This window comes from Ovis canadensis, chromosome 4 (assembly GCF_042477335.2).
Source record: "Ovis canadensis isolate MfBH-ARS-UI-01 breed Bighorn chromosome 4, ARS-UI_OviCan_v2, whole genome shotgun sequence".
Classification (NCBI taxonomy): Eukaryota; Metazoa; Chordata; class Mammalia; order Artiodactyla; family Bovidae; genus Ovis; species Ovis canadensis.
The window spans coordinates 119,842,191-119,860,879 of NC_091248.1; the positions used below are offsets into that span (position 1 = coordinate 119,842,191).

The window sequence follows — 18,689 nt, forward strand, 5'->3', positions numbered from 1 at the left end:
TTTTCACTACACCCGTGCTGCCCTCCTAAGAAGCCAGCCTGGCCTTTCCCCTTCTCTCCAATCCAATTCCACTGTCTTCTCACTTCCTTCATAGTTGTTTCTAGCCTGTATCAAATACCATACTGGTTTTCTGTTCTCTGCATAGCAAGACAAGTTTAGCAGCTTAAAACAGCATACTTTTATTGTGTCATGGTTTCTGTAGATTAGGCTCCCAGCATAGCCCAAGTGGGCTCTGTGCAGGCTTCTCAAAAACCACAGTTAAGATGTTGGCTGGGCTGTGTGCCTTCTGGAGCTCCGGGTGCTCTTCCAAGCTCTTGGTTATTGGCAGGATTCAGTACTTTGCATTTGTGGGATGAGGTCCCATTTTCTTGCCAGCTGTCAGGTGGGGGTGTCAAGTCTAAGCATCTCGGGGCCTCCCATAGTTCCTCAACATGTAACACTCTCATAACATGGCAGCTGGACTCTTCAGGGCCAGCAGAACGGCTCCGTTCCTCCTCTAGGACATTAACTGATTAAATCAGGTGAATCTCCTTTTTGATTAACTCAAACTTGACTGATTAGGGCCTTAATTACATCTGCAAAAGCCCTCTGTCTTTGCCATATTACCTAATTACAGGAGTGACATCCCCTGTTATTCATAGCTCTACACCTGCTCAAGGATTATTCAGGCTGTGTACACCAAGGGGTGGGAACTTTGGGGGCCAGTTTAGAATTCAGCCTCTCACAAACACGTTTACTATTGGCTGGTCCCAAGGAAGTTGGAATCTGAACAATAAATGAAGCACTTTCCCTGTATTTTATGATATTTTATGATATTTCCCTGTGCTAGTCATTTTTTCCCCTTCTTTGAGCCCATCTCCTTTCTCTTAAGATTTTGATGTGAGATATACACTAAGTCAAGTGTATGTGGATAATTGATCATGAGGGCATATGACCTCAGAGATCTTGATTAATAGTGATGGTTTCTGTACCCTATCTCCTATATATTTTTTTATTATTTGCCGCTTAAGTGAAATATGTTCTGGTTCTCTGATTGTTTTCTTTCCCTGGACTCCCCTAATTCTGTCTTTAATAATAAAATATATTTTGAAGTTCTGAGTTTATTCAGCTTTCATGCTTACATGTTCAAAATTCTTTTTATGAAAATAGATTTTCTTTTTTATGTGAACAAGCTCACATCTGGCATGGTGTAGAACTAAGAATGTTTTGATTTGGTCTCTCTTGTTGATGTGCATATATGCTAAGTTGCTTCAGTTGTGTCCAACTCATTGTGACCCCATGGACTGTAGCCCATCAGGCTCCACTATGCATGGGATTCTCTAGGCAGGAATACTGGATTGGGTTGCCATTTCCTACTCCAGGGCATCTTCCCAACCCAGAGATCAGACCCGCGTCTCTTATGTCTCCTGCATTGGCAGGAGGGTTCTTTACCATAGTGCCACCTGGGAAGCCCTTATTATATGATGTGTTAGTATCTAATGTTAACCCAATATCCTTGAGAAGTAGACTTGGTATCTGTGATCTTTCAAACGTCTTGTTTCAGGGTTTGTCCATGTTCATTCACGTGAATGCAAATACAGAGAGATTTGTAACTTCTAAATTCTTTGTTCCTGGTCAGAGCTGTTCAGTCCATGCTTGAGAACAGATTGCAGAAGGGTAAGACCAAATCCAGATTTTGTGATCTAAGAATTTACCTTGAGTTTGGTATCACCTTCAGGGAATCTGCAGTGTAGCCAGGAGTGGTCTACACTTATCTGCACTAAAGCAGAGCACCTTCTGCGACAGCAGTGAGAGACTTCTCCAGCCATGCCGACTTCTATTCCAGGACTGATGATGCTGGTGGCAGTGGCTGAATCTCTCATTGGCCTCACTGGAAATGGCGTTCTTGTGGTCTGGAGTTTTGGAGAATGTCTTTGAACGTCCAGGGAGTCCTCGTATAACCTCATTGTCCTGGGCCTGGCGGTCTGTCGGTTGCTTCTACAATGGTTGATTATGGTGGACTCAAGTCTGTTCCTGCTTTTCCAGAGCGGCCATTGGCTTCGCTGTCTCAGTGTCTTCAGGGTTCTGGTAAGCCAGGCCAGCCTGTGGTTTGTGAATTTTCTCAGTGTCTTTTATTGTAGGAAGATCATGACCGTTGAACACCCTGTCTCCTTGTGGCTGAAGCAGAGGGCCTGTTACCTGAGTTTCTGGTGCTTTCTGGTGTACTTCATGATCCATTTGTTATAGTTAGGGGTAGCTTAGACTTCTCCAGTCCTTCCCAAGGAAACAGCAGCATCTTATTCCCCATTTCAAACTGGCACTATGTATGTATATTACAGCTCAATACAGGAAGTATGATGCCTTTCATGATGTTTCCTCTTTCCTCTGGGCTGCTGATTGTCTCTTTGTATAGACACCACAGGAAGATGAAGGTCCATACAGCTGTGCCGGGGGCCAGCGTGAGGAATTCCGCCCATGGCAAAGGTCATGAGGAAGGAGGCTTGGCATACGCAAAGGCGTGATCAAGCCTCAGGAAACCCCCTGTTCCCGAGCATCTAACCCCGACACCAGAGTCTGTTTTATGCTCTCACCTACACCTCTGACTTTACGGGGGGCTCTCCCCCATAACCGTTTCTCTCGGAGAAGGAGTAAACGTGCAGCTTCAAGGCAATAAAAATTCTTGGGCGTGACAAGACTGTTTCAGCTTACGGACTCCTCTGAAGGTTATCTAGCCCACCTGTATAGGTTTGTCCGGCCACATGTGATTGTTTACAGCCTCCCAACCTGAGAGGCATGAGATGTTTTAGACTTACTAAAGGCAAAATCTTTTGGGGAGTTGGAAATTATTAGTATAGTTGGCTAGGAATTATATTGGTGAAGGGTTTTTTCATTTGTTGTGTCAATAATTGCTGCTAATTCCCTGCTCTGGGTGGGACAAGGGTGTCTCAGGTCAAACCTCTCTGCTGACAGACTAGCTTGTGTGACAGGATTATCCATACTGCTGCCACTAGGCACATGATTGTTTACTACCTCTCAACCATAAACAGCACAGAGAGTTTTGGAGTATTTTGAGAGTCTTAATTAGCATAGGACTTTTTCTTCTTGTTGAGTCAATGATTGCCGCCAGGCCTCTATATCCTTAGGCACCTGGGAATATATTAATCAATGTATTTGGAATATAGCAAAGGAAATATAGTAGTTTTTGATGTTAGCAATACTAGACTTTTTGAGTTAATGGATTTTCTCTTTTGTAATAGATCACTGTACTTTGTTATAAATCACTGTGTCCTTGCTATGTAAGAATGTAACTTTATCATATCTTAAGACTAAATAGATCTTAAGGGGAGCATTGGTGAAAGGATTTTCATTTGTTGGGCTGATGTTTGCTGCTAAATCTCCATGTTCCCTACCCTTATAATGAATATAACTAACATATAGGAGAAATAAGTATTAACCTTTAAACATATAGGAGAAATAAGTATTAACCTTTAAGATTAATCATGTTAACCTTGGGTTAAATAAATTCCTTTCTTGATTGTAACTCACTACACCCTCACCCTATAGGAATGTAACTTTATTTGGAGGGTGGTGCCTGGTTTAAGAAAAAACACCCTTGGAAGAAATAAGTTTTTTGGTTATTGGAAAGAAAGGATCATAAAATGTCAGCAGGTTTCACTCATGGCCAGAAGATGATGTACCTTTTTTATATACATTTATGTGAAGCACCTGATTTTGATAAAGGTCAGGACTGCTGACCCCCGCGTGACTCTGTATTCATCCCTATGTGTAACAAAAGGTATATAAGCAAACCCCAAAATAAAGAAATTGGATCAGTTTCCGGAAAGACTGATTCCCCCATGTCACTTCTTTCTTGCTCCCGTTTTTCTGGCTGAATTACTCCCATCTGGAGCATGGATGCTATTCCACGTAATCCAAGTTATTCAGCCTCCTTTTCTCCACTAATCTTCCTACTACACTATCCATTTCTAATCTCTGTATATCTGTGATTAAATATGTATTTTTCCAAAGACGCCGACTCCGTCCCCCCACCTTCGAATCTCCCTGGATCCACCGGGGCTGGACCCCGGCACAGCTGGCAGAAGAGATGCTCAGGCCAAGGCTCTCATCACTGTCCTCAAGTCCTTGGGCTGTTTCCTTGTACTTTACATGGTCTACATCCTGGCCAGCCCCTTCTCCATCAGCTCCAAGACTTTTCCTGCGGATCTCATCACTCTCTTCATCTCTGAGACACTCATGGCTGCCTGCCCTTCTCTTCATTCTGTCATTCTGATCATGGGGAACCCCAGGATGAAGCAGACATGTCAGAGAATCCTGTGGAAGACTGTGTGCTTGAAGAGCCCAGGGCCTGTGAGCTGGAGAGAGAGGAGTGGTCAGGAGACTGTTTTGAGATAAGTTTTTGATAGCTCTCCCAAAGAGGACTGACTTAAAAATTTTTCCCTCTTTAAACTTTTTTTAAATTTTATATTGGAGTGTAGTTGACTAGCAATGTTGTGTTAGTTTCAGGTATACACAGAGTGATTCAGTCATACATATATATGTGTCTGTTCTCTTTCAAATTCTTTTCCCACTCAGGCTATTACACAATATTGAGCATAATTCCTTGTGCTATACATTAGGTCCTTGCTGGTTATCTGTTTTAAATTTACCAGTGTGTACATGTCAATCCCAAACTCCCAATCTGTCCCTCTCTCAAACTCTTTCCCCCTCGTAACCATAAATTTGTTCTCTTAAGTCTGTGAGTCTGTGTCCCTTTTGTAAATAAGTTCGTTTGTATCAATTTTTTCTTTTTAGATTCTGCTTATTACCTCAGCTGGTAAAGAATCCGCCTGCAATGCAGGAGATCCCAGTCCAATTCCTGGGTCATGAAGATCCACTGGAGAAGGGATAGGCTACCCATTCTAGTATTCTTGGACTTCCCTGGTGGCTCAGCTAGTAAAGAATCCTCCTGCAATGCAGGAGACCTGGGTTGGGAAGATCCCCTGGAGAAGGGAAAGGCTACCCATTCCAGTATCCTGGAGAATCCCATGGACTGTATAGTTCATGGGGTCACAGAGAGTTGGACATGACTGAGTGACCTTCACGTTTTATAAGTGGTATCATATATTTGTCTTTCTCTGTCTGACTTATTCCACTTAGTAAGACACTCTCTAGGTCCATCCATGTTGCTGCAAATGTTACCTCATTCTTCTTGAAAAATTTTTTATTGGAGTATAGTTGATTTACAATGTTATGTTAGTGTCAGGTGTATAGCAAAGTGAATCAGTTACATATATTCACATATCCACTCTTTTTGCAGACTCTTTTCCCATATAGCCTTCACAGAGTATTGGGTAGATTTCCCTGTGCTATACAGTAGGTTCTTATTATTTATTTTATAGTGTGAATATTTCACTCTTTTTAATGGCTGAGAGAAAACTTTCCTTCTTTAACAGTAAATCAACAAATGGGAAATAGAAAATACAGAATAAAAATCAGTAGTGTTTCTCTCTTGACAGTACATTATTTTCATGTATTATAGAAATCAAGGCTGGAGCTTCATGTTTGGTAAAAGAAGTGTTATATTCTGTTTATATATAACAAATAATTCATTTCTTTTAAATTTACATATGTAAGTTGTGTTTTTCCTATTATATAAAATAGAGGTTAGGAACAATTAATATAGTGTTCATTAATTTGTATGAAATTTCATCTATCTGTTAATGTTAGTCATTTTCGATAAGTTTAATAAAAGTATCAATGGATTTTCCCATTTCTCTAGTTATCTAACTGAAAAACAAAAAATATATATATTTCTATTTCTGGAAGTTTCTTTGAGCCCTAGACCTGCTTTTTAGGATAAAAGTCAATTGGCTGCCATAATTGGTATTAAGTTCTGATGCCCAGGGTCTGGGGGAAGCAAGATGGGAGCGAGGGGCACTTGCTTCCGCTCCCCAAAAGAACACCGCTCCCTTCAGAGGTCAAACCTTATTTTCTTGGTCATTCAGCCATCCTGACTGTCTACTCCTGCCTCTCCACAGCCTAAAGGCAGAGATTTAGCGCGTTGGGTCTTTGAGTTGAATGGAGATCATCCAGTACATCACATCCATGACGGTAGGAGCTGTGCCTGTTTTTGTCTCCTGCGTAGGTTCCTGGAGCCTGGAATATTACCTGGCCTATAAGAAACAGTTTCTAAATGGTTGATTTGCTGTGTGAAGTAGCCTTCTAACTCCTTTTATATATTATAGAGAAAATGAGGCCCAGGGAGGACAATGGGCTGCTCCAGAGTTTCACAGAGAGCCAGAACTAACTTTCCTGACTCCTGTCCCAGGCTTTCTTTATATCACACTACTTTCCTAAGGAGTTGGCTTCATGTCCTTTGTATATACTTCCTCAGCCTTCTTTTTAGGCTTATTTGAACACATTTCCCCTCTGTAATCTAAAGAACAATACTTGATATCCTTACACTGCTTTCATTTCTTACTAACCATGCTAGTCTACTTTCCTAACATGTTCTAACACGTATCTTTCCTTACCCAAAGCTGTGAACTGAGCAGTGGGCCAGGCGCATGTGGGTGCTGGCATCGTTCAAGGGAGGCATGGCTCCACTGACATCACTGTGAGTTGTGTGAGGTCAGCACCATGTTAGTCTTCCGGAAATGATAATAATCATCCTTTTCAAGAAGCGAGATACCTCTCTCTGGGTATATTTTTAGTAGTAGTATAGATTTTCCATTATGCCATGCCTATACAGCTGTCTGTTGTGACCAATTGTTGTAATAATGATAATTACCTAACATTTGTATTGGGCTTTATATCAAGTATTCTTCTATGTAGTCTATTATCTCATTTGATTGGAATAGCAACTCTATGCAAGTGGTAATTGTTTTCCCATTATGTAGATGACAAAACTTAGGCTAGAGTGATGATTTGCTCAAGATCATCAGCTAATATAACAGTCTCAGATGTTTGAACCCCAAATCTTGTGCTTTTTCCAGTAAACCTTAAGTTCCTCTTGTTTGTACTTGTGAGACTTCATTCTGGGATTAGCCTGTGGCATGCTCAAGTTTTTGAGTATTTTTAAACAGGTGAAATAAGCAGCTAATCTTTCAAGTTTGGTGTTAGTGGGATGCTTGGGAGCCAAGATCCAAAATCATGACAGACTGAAGTTTCTGTGACTTGCTTTTCTCAGGGACAGAACACTTGCATTTTCATCTTTTGGGATTGAATTTCCTTCCTCTTCTGTATGTGATTTAGCTCATGATGGATGTGAGGCTACTTTGTGTTTTACCCAAGGAAACAAATCTGGAGGCAAATCTGTGCTCTTGAGTTAAATCTTGTGTAATTAAATCTTTTATAGTTTGCATTCTCAGAGCTGCAGCTGGGTCTGTGTGCATGTGTGTATTTGTGTGTGTGTTGGTGGGGGGGGGGAGTTCAGCTAACCTTCCTTTCTCTTATGGACTGAGATCTCTAATGGTGCAGCCTAGAGGGGAACTAGAAGAGATGTGAACAGTACAGGAAGGTAGAAAATGTACAGCAGCATTTTCCCATTCCATGCCCTGAAGTTAGTCCCAGATGTAGTCACATTTTACCTTTCATCTTCATTCTTCTGGTGATGACTTACACAACTCTAAATATTTTGCCTCTCTTACTTGGTTTATTAACTTTGAACTGTAACTTTTGAATCCCATTCATCAAAGTTTGGGGATTGTCTCACTTAACCTCAAATTTATTCCCCTCTCCAATATTTGATTATTTTTATTTACTTGTCATTCTTCTGGTCACTAATTTTTATGACTTTAAATAATATAATTTTTACTTTGCCTTTTAAAATCATAACTTATGACAGTATCTACAGAATCTGAACTGTGTAGAAGGAAGAAATTAGTTCTTTAACTCTCCTGTACTCCCCCCACATCCCAACTCATGTGTCCAACTTGATATGACTTAAGAATAAATTTAATTTATTGGAAGGGAATTGGTTATCTCTTGGGATCAAAGGGATGTCTGGAGAATCAATATCAGAAAGAGAATCAGGGGGTTTAAACAACTGAGAACACAATCAAGTCATTCTTGAGGGACTGATGCTGGCACCACCATTCACGTTTCAACTGTTAGCATTGTGTCTTTGACACTGCCACTGCCTCTGTGAACATGTCCCTTTGAATTATAGTACCAAGGTCTAAAATCCTGGCTAAGAGCCTCTGCTTGGTTGATTCTAGGTCATACATGCCATAGATGACAGGTCCTGTGGCGAGGAAAAATCTGATTCCACTTTGGTTTCTGAAACATGCATCTTTAGATTAGATGACATATTCAACAGTGACATTAAGCATCAGAATCGATACAGTTGATGGTGAATTAATGAACTGGAAGGTCAGCTCAAAGAACGCTCTGAGAAGGTATCAGGAAACAGTAAAAAGATGGAAATGGGAGAAACAGACCAAATAAATTAAGCATATAGATTTAAGACAAAATGAACTGTTGGAGACACCTTACTTTCAATTAAAAGAGAAAACATTAGCAATGTATGAGCATTTTAAGAACAAAGCTGAAAACTTTGCTGAGGTTCTTTCCTTCAGTGCAAGCTAGTGGAATAGCTTCAAAACTTCAACATTCTACATTAAATACAGTTACTATATAAGCCAGCAGTTCCTCTCATAGGTATATAGCCAAGAGAAATGAGAATGTATGTCCACACAAAAACTTACCAATGAATGTTCACAGCAACACTGTTCATGCTAGTCAAGAAGTGGAAACAACCCAAACGTCTGTTGTCTGATGAATGGATAAACAAAGTGTGATGTGTGTGTGTGTGTGTGTGTGTGTGTGCGCGCGCGCACATAATCATATAATAGAATACTATTCAGCCATAAGAAGGAAAGAAGTACTGATGCATGGCACAGCACAGATGGACCTGGAAACATGCTAGCTGAAAGAGGCCTGTCAGAAAGGCTTCATGTTTTATGGTTCCCTTTATATCAAAGGTTCAGAATAGGCAGATCTGTAGAACAGAAAGTAAATTAGTAGTTTCCAGGTGCTGGGACTGTAGGTATTGGGTAGTAACTTTTTATGGATATATATGGTTTCTGTCAGGGTCATGAAAATGTTCTAGAATTAGGTAGTGCAATATTTTTTGCTTAAGTCTGTGACTATATGAACAAAACCCACTGATTTATATGCTTAACAACACATTAAAGAAATAAAAAACTTTAAATATTAGAAAAGAAGAAATAAAACTGTCATTATTTTAAGCAGATATGGTTGTCTACATAGAAAATCCAAACAATTAAAAAATTTTAGGAAATAATTTAGAAAGGTAACTATATATAAGGTCAATATCTAACAGTTAATATGTTTCTATATTAGCAGTATGAAGCAATCAGTAAACATGAGTTTTTAGAAAAACCATTTTTTGTAGCCTCTAGTGTTCTATAAAATTCTGGGAAAGCTTTAGATAGTACATGCTTCATGGTAAAAGTTAGTTTCAAGTTCTCAGTCTTCGCAGCATATGAGAATCACTTTGGCAGATTAAAAGGTATCACAAATACCCAAGTCTTGCCCAAGAGCAATTCTGTCAGAGTCTCTGAGATAGGACTCAGGCATGATGTCTTTTAAGTGTGCAAAAGAGGTTAAGAAGAGCAGAGTATTAATCTCATTGTAGTTTTCTTAGCATAGTATCATTAAGATGAACTTATCCTGAATTTAAGGTAAAAGATAACTGAAAATCAGGTATCAACAGTTTAGGCTTTCTTTTAATAAGGTTTTGTAGCTTGGCACTGGATATCTCTGAGGAGCTAGTAGAAGAGTTGGGGGACTACCTGATGGCAGCATCTTTCACTCCCAAGGCCCCTAGCTTTGTAAATTGGTTATGGGCTTTCCCAGTATCTCCAGAGGAATGGTAGCCAATTCAACCCTTACTCCTGAGATTCCTGTCCTGGATGTTCCCTAGATGGATCTCTTATCCTCTTCCCTTCTTCTGCCCATTTGTCAGCATCAGTGCCTTCTGGGTACGTTCAAGACTCAGGAGCCACATTCCGTCACACTTTACTATCACAACTTGTCAAAAACATATTCTTCATCCTCACTTCCTCACTCCTGATCGTCGCATTTTGACTCTTCTATGTTAATCATGATTTCTCTAGGAGGGCAGACACCGCCTTTCCCAAGCACCTTTCAACTCTATTTTCTGCATCTCCAAGAAGATTTCATAGAACCTACTCCAGTTTTGGGGATCCTTGTTGAGTAATTCTCAATGTATGTTTTCTTTAAAATGTTACCTCAGTATTCCCAGTTTTACTCTAGTTTTTTTTCATAGTACTTACCTGACATAATACATTTTAAAATTTACCTGTGTCTCTAAACTAGAATGTATACTCCATGAGGACAGAAATCTTTGATTTTCTCCTGTGTCTTCAGTGTTTAGAACAGTAGGTATTATTGAATGACCACACGTATTATTGTGTCTGATTGACTGCCTTTTAAAAAATGAGCCACACTCTGTGGCCCCCCACCCTACCAGTGTTTTGCTCTCTATGGTGTCACAGTGAACATCCTTGTAAAACTCTAAAGGTAGATGTCAGAGAATATGCGAATGCGTAGTTCTAAGGTTTATCCTATGCATTGCCAAATTCTTATGGAGGATGAACACGCGCCAGAAGTGAGGTCCTAATTTTAGATAGGGTAGTCAGACAAGACTTTACTAATAAGATATTTATTATTACTTAAAAAATTGTTTATTTAATTTACTTATTTGACTGCATTGGGTCTTAGTTGTAGCATGTGGTCCTAGTTCCCTGAACAGGGATTGAACTCAGGGCCCCTATATTGGGAGCATGGAGTCTTAGCCACTGAACCAGCAGGGAAATCCCTGTATGCTTTTAAAAAATATATTTATTTATTTACTTTTGACTGCTCTGAATCTTAGTTGCTGTGTGGGGGCTTTTTCTAGATGCGATGAGTAGGGGCTGCTTTATTACCGTGTGCAGGCTTCTCATTGTGGTGGCTTCTCTTGTTGCAGAGCACAGCTTCTGGGGTGCACAGGCTTCAGTGGATGTAGCACGCAGGCTCAATGGTTGGAGCTTCGGGCTGTATAACGCAGGCTCAGTAGTTGTGGTGTATGGGCTTAGTTGCTCTGAGGGATGTTAATCTTCCCAGACCACAGAGCAAACCCATGTCCCCTATGTTGGCAGGCAGATTCTTATCCACTGTGCCACCAGGGAAGTCCAGCAAGTATTCAAACAAAGATTTTAGGGAGTGAGGGAAGTAGCCATTCAGGAATCTGGGAAATGTGTGAAAGTTTTGAGTAAAATAGTGTCAAATGTGTTCAAGGGAGAGCAAGGAGGCCAGTGTGGCTGGAGTAGAGGTGTGGGTGATGAGGTCAAAGGGGTGGGGGGGCATGGTTTTAGGGCCTATATAGTCCATTGTACACATTTTTGTTTATTCTGCGTGAGGGAACCATTGGAGAGTTTTTAGCAGAGACAAGTGACAGAACTTGACTTATGTTTTAAAAGAAGTTGTATTGAGAGTAGGTTGAACTTAGTAAGGCAAAAGTGGGAGATACTGCAATACTCCAGGTTTACCAGAGTGGTAGCAGTGGAGGCGGAGAGAAGAAGTAAGATCTGATAGACAGAGTGCCTGACGAACTATGGACGGAGGTTCATGACATTGTACAGGAGACAGGGAGCAAGACTATCCCCAAGGAAAAGAAATGCAAAAAAGCAAAATGGCTGTCTGAGGAGGCCTTACAAATAGCTGTGAAAAGAAAGGAAGCCAAAAGCAAAGGAGAAAAGGAAAAATATACCCATTTGAATGCAGAGTTCCAAAGAACAGCAAGGAGAGATAAGAAAGCCTTTCCTCAGTGATCAGAGCAAAGAAATAGAGGAAAACAATAGAATGGGAAAGACTAGAGATCTCTTCAAGAAAATTAGAGATACCAAGGGAACATTTCATGCAAAGATGGGCTTGATAAAGGACAGAAATGGTATGGACCTAACAGAAGCAGAAGATACTAAGAAGAGGTGGCAAGAATACACAGGAGAACTGTACAAAGAAGATCTTCACAACCCAGATAATCACGATGGTGTGATCGCTCAGCACGAGACATTCTGGAATGTAAAGTCAAGTGGGCCTTAGGAAGCATCACTACGAACAAAGCTAGTGGAAGTGATGGAATTCCAGTGGAGTTATTTCAAATCCTGAAAGATGATGCTGTGAAAGTGCTGCGCTCAATATGCCAGCAAATGTGGAAAACTCATCAGTGGCCACAGGACTGGAAAAGGTTAGTTTTCATTCCAATCCCAAAGAAAGGCAATGCCAAAGAAAGCTCAAACTACCACACAATTGTACTCACCTCACACGCTAGTAAAGTAATGCTCAAAATTCTCCAAGCCAGGTTTCAGCAATACGTGAACCTTGAACTTCCTGATGTTCAAGCTGGTTTTAGTATATGTGCTGCCGAAGCAAGCACTCAAGCTGGTTTTAGAAAAGGCAGAGGAACCAGAGATCAAATTGCCCACATCCGCTAGATCATGGAAAAAGCAAGAAAGTTCCAGAAAAACATCTATTTCTGCTTTATTGACCATACTAAAGCCTTTCACTGTGTGGATCACAATAAAGTATGGAAAATTCTGAAAGCGATGGGAATACCAGACCACCTGACCTGCCTCTTGAGACCTTACAAATAGCTGTGAAAAGAAGAGAAGCAAAAAGCAAAGGAGAGAGGTACCAGGGAACAGAATCCAATATCTGTTGTAATGCTATGGACTTGCCTATAATTTCAAGGGTAAGAGCACAGGGCTAAGAATCCGGCATTTTGGGGTTCCATTTCAGGCTCTGCTAAACTACCACCTATAGATAATGTTAAGTAACTTCTCTTTGTCTCATTTTTCCCATTTGTAAAGTGGGAAGAAAAGACAACCTCGCGGATTTGTTATAAGCTTTAAATGAGATAATAGGTATAACCCAGGACAGTGTGGAAAGTGCTTATTGCATGTTTCATTCTTGGTTCTTCAGCTCATTATGGGATATGCACAGAGATACAAATGAAAGAACATAAGACACTGGTGTGGTAAATCCAAATATTTCTATTTGGATGTTTTATTTTGAATTTGGGGTAAGTTGTGGTTGGTATCGTCCATGGCAGGGCCACTGGGACACTTAGGGAGAAACATGGTCTCATTTGTCTTTAGTGGTGCTCTCAATCCAGCTGACATATTTCTGAACGTTGGTGTAGATGCCCACATCCCCTCCCATGAAGTGTCCGACCTCGATCCCCTGCAACTTGTTTTTGCAGATGACAGTAGCAACGGCCACCTCCTACAAGGGATCACACAGAGAGAGGGAGGCAGACAGATGCGGTCAAATCTCCTTATAGGCACTCTCTAGTCCCCATGTGGATGCACCCTGGCTAGAGGTAGCGTGCTGCATCAAGATAAGAGTCCGCAGACTGGAAGCTTGATTCATTCATGTAACTTTGTTGCAACTAGCCTTGCGTGACATTGAGAAAGTCAGAGAAAAGCCTTTCTAGAACTCACATGTAAAAGGAGTCAAACTCCACTTATTTGAACTGATGAAGCCTGTTTCAATTTGTGAAGTATTTGAATTATTTTTTTTTAAGCGCTACCCATTTTCAGTTGCAGCTATGAGAATAAAAACCAATTATTAACTCTAGGTGTTGCGTGATGCCCCTTAATGAATACAGACATCTCTAATGAGGGTCCTTTACTGAAGATAATGGGAGGCTTTTATGCAGCCTTACCAAATTCTCAAAAATTTATGAAGTTGTGGGCTTTCTATTTTTTAAATACTGTGGTTAAATAGTTAACTAGACATATCCAAATGAATGAAAATTGGATAGAGAGAAAAGATTACCCCAAAAATTCGACTGAACACTTTTAGAAATTTAACACATATGGAGTTTCTGTGGCTTTTTCCTTGTTCGGTTTCCTGGCAGGCTGTGTTGGACATCACAGGGGCCTCCAGGTTCTGCCTTAAATCAGGGTGTCTGCCTGAGGGAAGACAGAGATAAAAGAAACCTTCTTGTTCACAAATGCCATTTAGCTCTGCAATCCCCAGTCTCTGTTTCAACTGATGTTTTGTGTCTGTCTGAATAATACTTGAGCCACCTGATGTGAAGAGCTGACTCATTTGAAAAGACCCTGATGCTGGGAAAAATTGAGGGCAGGAGGAGAAGGGGACCACAGAGGATGAGATGGTTGGATGGCATCACTGACTCAATGGACATGGGTTTGGGTGGACTCCGGGAGATGGTGATGGACAGGGAGGCCTGGCGTGTAGCAGTCCATGGGGTTGCAAAGAGTCAGACACGACTGAGTGACTGAACTGAACTGAACAAAATAATGAGGAAGAAAGAAGACGTGATTTTGTGCATGGTTATGAGAGTTAATCTTGAGGATTTTGAAATGGCCTTTATGCCTCTTTAAAAAGCAGCATTTTCTTCCTACTCTGTGTCTGTTCTTGGAGGAATAAGAGGTGACCTGACTCAAGTTCTCAGGTGTCCTCCACAAGAGAAGTGAGCCAGTATGGGAAAGAGAAGCCTTTTTAATGTGAACTCTGACCATCAGGAGGCATGGCTTCTGTGCTGAGTCAGGTGGCCTGGTGGCTCCATCTGCCAAAGCTCTGAAGAAGCAGTAGGGCTTTAGACACCCTGGGAAAGGAGGACTCTGGGCTTCTGGGAGGGTCTGTTTTTGCCAGACCCCTCATATAGTACCTCCCCTTTGTCTCCTCTCCACCCTCCTCCGCTCTCAGTTACACAGACATGGGGCTCCTCCCCCACCTGTCTCATCAGATATAACTGACAACCTGATGTTCGGGGGCAGGTGCACTCACCATTGTTGTTTTGGCTCCAGTCCAAACCGGAAAGCATGCAGATGGTGCCTGGCTTGACGGTGCTGGTGGCGAGGGCAATGGGCTGGACTTTTTCGTTGAGGATGGCGGGCTTAGCCAGCCTAATGAGCATGAGGTCATCTTGGGGCGCACTATGACTGTGGTTCCAGTAGCGGATAATCTGGATAGGGCTAATTGTCTGCTCTGTCCCATCTCTGATTCTGATCCTGAAATTTCCCAGCATCACCTTCAGATTTCTGGAGGGATAAGGGGTTGGAAGTCACCATCATCATCACTGTTGGTATCATCATCAAAGCTGATGTGACAGTGGGCCAGGTGCTTTGCCAAGAGCTTTGTCTGAGTCCTGGATTCGCTAATTTACTACTCACAGCAAAGCAGTGATTTGAAACAGAATCCCCGTGTTACAGGTGGAGGAATGGAGGCACACGGGAGGATTCATCCATGGTCACACAGTTAAGTGGTGGAGTCTTTAACTTCTCTGTTTTCATGTAGTGGGAGAGAAAAGAATGCATGGTCTAGAAATATTATTTCCCCTCCTTTCCAGCTCCAGCCTGTCTGGGCATTTCCAATCTGGTGTCGGGAAGAGAATGAGGTGACTTGAGTGTTGGACAGCTCCTGTTTGCTTTATCAGATCTCCTCACAACTCTATTTCATCCATCTCTGTACTTTGGAAGGTGAAATAGGTGGATTAAGTCAATGAGCTTTCTTGTCCTCTGGCATTTGATTGGTATTTGGCTGATAAGAAGCACCAAAAAGGAATTGGAAGGAGAAGGGAGAGGTTGGGGTGTTTATCCTCCCACCTGCCCTGCCCCGTTGGGTTGCCACAAGGTTGTGGCTGTCGACCGTCTCCTGACAGAAGGTTAGGACCTCTATCAGGCCATCTCTGCACAGTGCTGTCTCTCTCTCATGGACTCTTTTCCTCTCCCGCTTAAAATCATTCTCCCCCTGCCCCTTTAGGTCTGGGAGTAGTAAGTGCATCTTTCTAGTACTGAACCCCAGAGGAGCTGAACTGCTGTCTATGTTTTCCCTGTAACTAGACCATACCTTTGTCATTAGTTCTTTTTATAAATTCTCAATTTAATAAAATCTGAGTGCACCATCAGTTGCCTGCTGGTTCCTTAACTGACAAAACTCATATTGCCAGTGGAAAAACCTTGGGAAGACTGATGGGAGACTGAGGAGGCTCCCCAGTGGCCCTGTTGACATGCAGGGCTGGATGACTGTTGTGGAGGCGCTGCCATGTGCAGCGTAGGATGGTAAGCAGCATCCTTGCCCTGGCATCTGTTCACCAGGGAGATGCCGTTAGCACAGCCCGCCCCGCAGCCCTCACTCTATTGTGACAACCAAGAATGTCTTCCTTTGCCGAATGTACCCTGGGGGGAACGTTGCCCCTGTTTGAGAATCACCAATGCAAAGTGAGTAGAGTGGGTGAGGATGCTCAACACTCACGGTAGGTAGCAGTGAGCAGGGGCCAGCACCCAGTTGCTTTTGATGAGGACGCCCACACAGGGGTTGAAGTGAGACTTGAGGTAGGCCAAATAGGGGGCAGGGTCATCTTTCTGCACAGATGAGTGAGCGGAGAAAAATGTCCCTGAGGAATAGATATGAGAAGTTCTTAGAACAAACAAGACAGTCAACAGCTTCCTAGCTGAATGGAAATACGGACGATTTTAAAGTAGTAATCAGTTGGGCAGGAAATGTGAAGGTACTTGACATTAAAAAATCAAAATGTACATGAAAATGACATACCATTGTATCTAATAGTTTTGATAATGATTTTTGTCTGAAGGAGATCAGCTCTGGGATTTCTTTGGAAGGAATGATGCTAAAGCTGAAACTCCAGTACTTTGGCCACCTCATGTGAAGAGTTGACTCATTGGAAAAGACTCTGATGCTGGTGGGGGTTGGGGGCAGGAGAAGAAGGGGACGACCGAGGATGAGATGGCTGGATGGCATCACCAACTCAATGGATGTGAGTCTGAGTGAACTCCGGGAGTTGGTGATGGACAGGGAGGCCTGGCGTGCTGCGACTCATGGGGTCTCAAAGAGTCGGATGTGACTGAGCAACTGAACTAAACTGAACTGAACAATGTTCAACCTAAGAAAGTACGATGAGAAAGACTCTCATTTACTACTTATAGGAATGGGAATTGATTCTGTCTTCTTCAAAAGCAATTTAAAAATGACCATCAAGAATTGTAAATGGTTTGTCCCCTTTGACCTAATAATTACAACCCCAAGAATTCTTGATTCTAAAGAAATAATCAGATGTAGATCAAGATTATTAGTAAATGTGCTCATTTTAACACTATTTATAATAGGTAATTCTTGAGCTACCCTTGTGGCTCAGCTGGTAAAGAATTTGCCTGCAATGTGGGAGACTGGGTTCAATCCCTGGCTTGGGAAGATTCCCTGGAGAAGGAAATGGCAACCCACTCCAGTATTCTTGCCTGGAGAATCCCATGGATGGAGGAGCCTGGTAGGCTACAGGATTGCAAAGAGTTGGACATGACTGAGTGACTTCACTTTCTTTACAATAGGTAAATGTTTTAAATATGAATGTCCGATACAGTAATGTTGGATATTGAAATACAAAGGGATGTGAACAAATGGAACAGCATATATATTAAAACTGCATTTATAAAGAATATTAAACAACAAAGGAATACTAATAACCTTTCAGTTAAAAAATAATAAAAATGTACATTTAATCTAGTAATCCAATTATCTAAGAACAAGTAAAGAATCAAAAATAAACCATTAAAATAAATAAAATAAAGCCTGGGAATAAATTCAAACAGTGCATTAGCATGTGTTGACTGAGGGGACTATGAATGATGTTTATTTTTTATACTTTTTAATATTTCTCAGTTTTCTAGTGTGACTGTGCAGTGCTTTTATAAATGAATTATTTTAAGAAAAAGAGAAGAAAGAGGAGGAAGGCTGATTCTAATATCAGAAATATTGTTTTTGTTTCAGCTGCCCTTGGTTCTTATGTTAATCCTTTCCAAGCCCAGGCCTGTACCTCACCACACCCTTTTCTGTGAAGTCACACTGTTAGAAACCCCAAGGGAAAAAGGGTGGGGTATAAATAAGGACAAGAGCCATTGCACTCTTGTTCTAAATCTCCACAATGACTATAATGTAGGTAGTAATATCCCCATTTTGACTGTAGAAACTGAAGCCCACATAGATTAATTAACTTGTCCAAGCTCACGAACAGCTAATTTGTGATGCAACAACCTAGGCAGTCAGGGTGTGGTGGGAAAGGCTGGTCTGGCGAATTCAGAAGAGCTTCACGATAGAGAGTACAGGATGGAGGGCCCTCGCATTTGGTCTTTTGTTCCCATCTTCTCCATTACCCGCATTCTGAGTCTCTAAGCTTTTGCAACAGGGAGGCATATCAGTCATCAAAATGAGTTCTCTGTCCTTGTGACTGCACTGAGACTTGCCCCTGTGTGATGAAGCCTGTAATTTGGAATAGCCGTGGTGGAACACTCACTGTTGAGTGTTGAATGTGGGACTCTCCAAGGCAGGCATACACCATAAACTGCCCCCAAATTTAGCACTGGGCTCCTCAGCCTGTCCAGAGAGCCTTTGGCCAGTCTGAGAGGGGATCCCCAGTGCTGCTCCTGACAGTTTCTCTTGACTCTTTTTTTGCATCATCCCCACATCCTGCATCTGCTCTCCTCCGTTCTATATTAACCTGTGCCTTATATGACAGAGTAGAAAGTCCTGGATACATACCAGCAAGGACACTCAAACAGAAGGTAAATTTCATAGTCTCCTCTTGTGAGGTGCAGAAGATCAGCAGAGTATGGAGCTCTCCGTTCAGTAGTTTCTCT

At 41.7% G+C, this 18,689-nt stretch overlaps 2 protein-coding genes across 2 annotated transcripts; one reads left to right on the forward strand and one right to left on the reverse strand.

Annotated features, from left to right (window-relative positions):
- Nucleotides 1–1,806: 1,806 nt before the first annotated feature.
- Nucleotides 1,807–8,330, forward strand: TAS2R5 (taste 2 receptor member 5). Its single transcript, XM_069588901.1, is given in 4 exon segments — nucleotides 1,807–2,221; nucleotides 2,224–2,416; nucleotides 4,068–4,347; nucleotides 8,199–8,330. Coding segments are annotated over 4 exon segments (1,020 nt in total).
- Nucleotides 8,331–13,152: 4,822 nt separating this feature from the next.
- PRSS37 (serine protease 37) lies at nucleotides 13,153–18,625 on the reverse strand. The gene is made up of 5 exons (XM_069588838.1): nucleotides 18,592–18,625; nucleotides 16,294–16,435; nucleotides 14,827–15,080; nucleotides 13,849–13,985; nucleotides 13,153–13,293 (listed from the first exon to the last, which is right to left on the reverse strand). Exons 1-5 carry the CDS (start codon nucleotides 18,623–18,625, stop codon nucleotides 13,153–13,155), a joined length of 708 nt encoding a protein of 235 aa, XP_069444939.1.
- Nucleotides 18,626–18,689: the final 64 nt, after the last annotated feature.

Excerpts from the sequence above, each read along its gene's own strand:
- PRSS37 (XM_069588838.1), bottom strand. The coding sequence starts at position 18,625 with ATGAAATTTACCTTCTGTTTGAGTGTCCTTGCTG. Across the intron at positions 15,081-16,293 it reads CCTGCTCACTGCTACCTACC|AAATCTGAAGGTGATGCTGG; the intron begins GTGAGTGTTGAG and ends TTATCCCTCCAG. Across the intron at positions 13,294-13,848 it reads TGTTCAGTCGAATTTTTGGG|GAGGTGGCCGTTGCTACTGT; the intron begins GTAATCTTTTCT and ends GATCCCTTGTAG.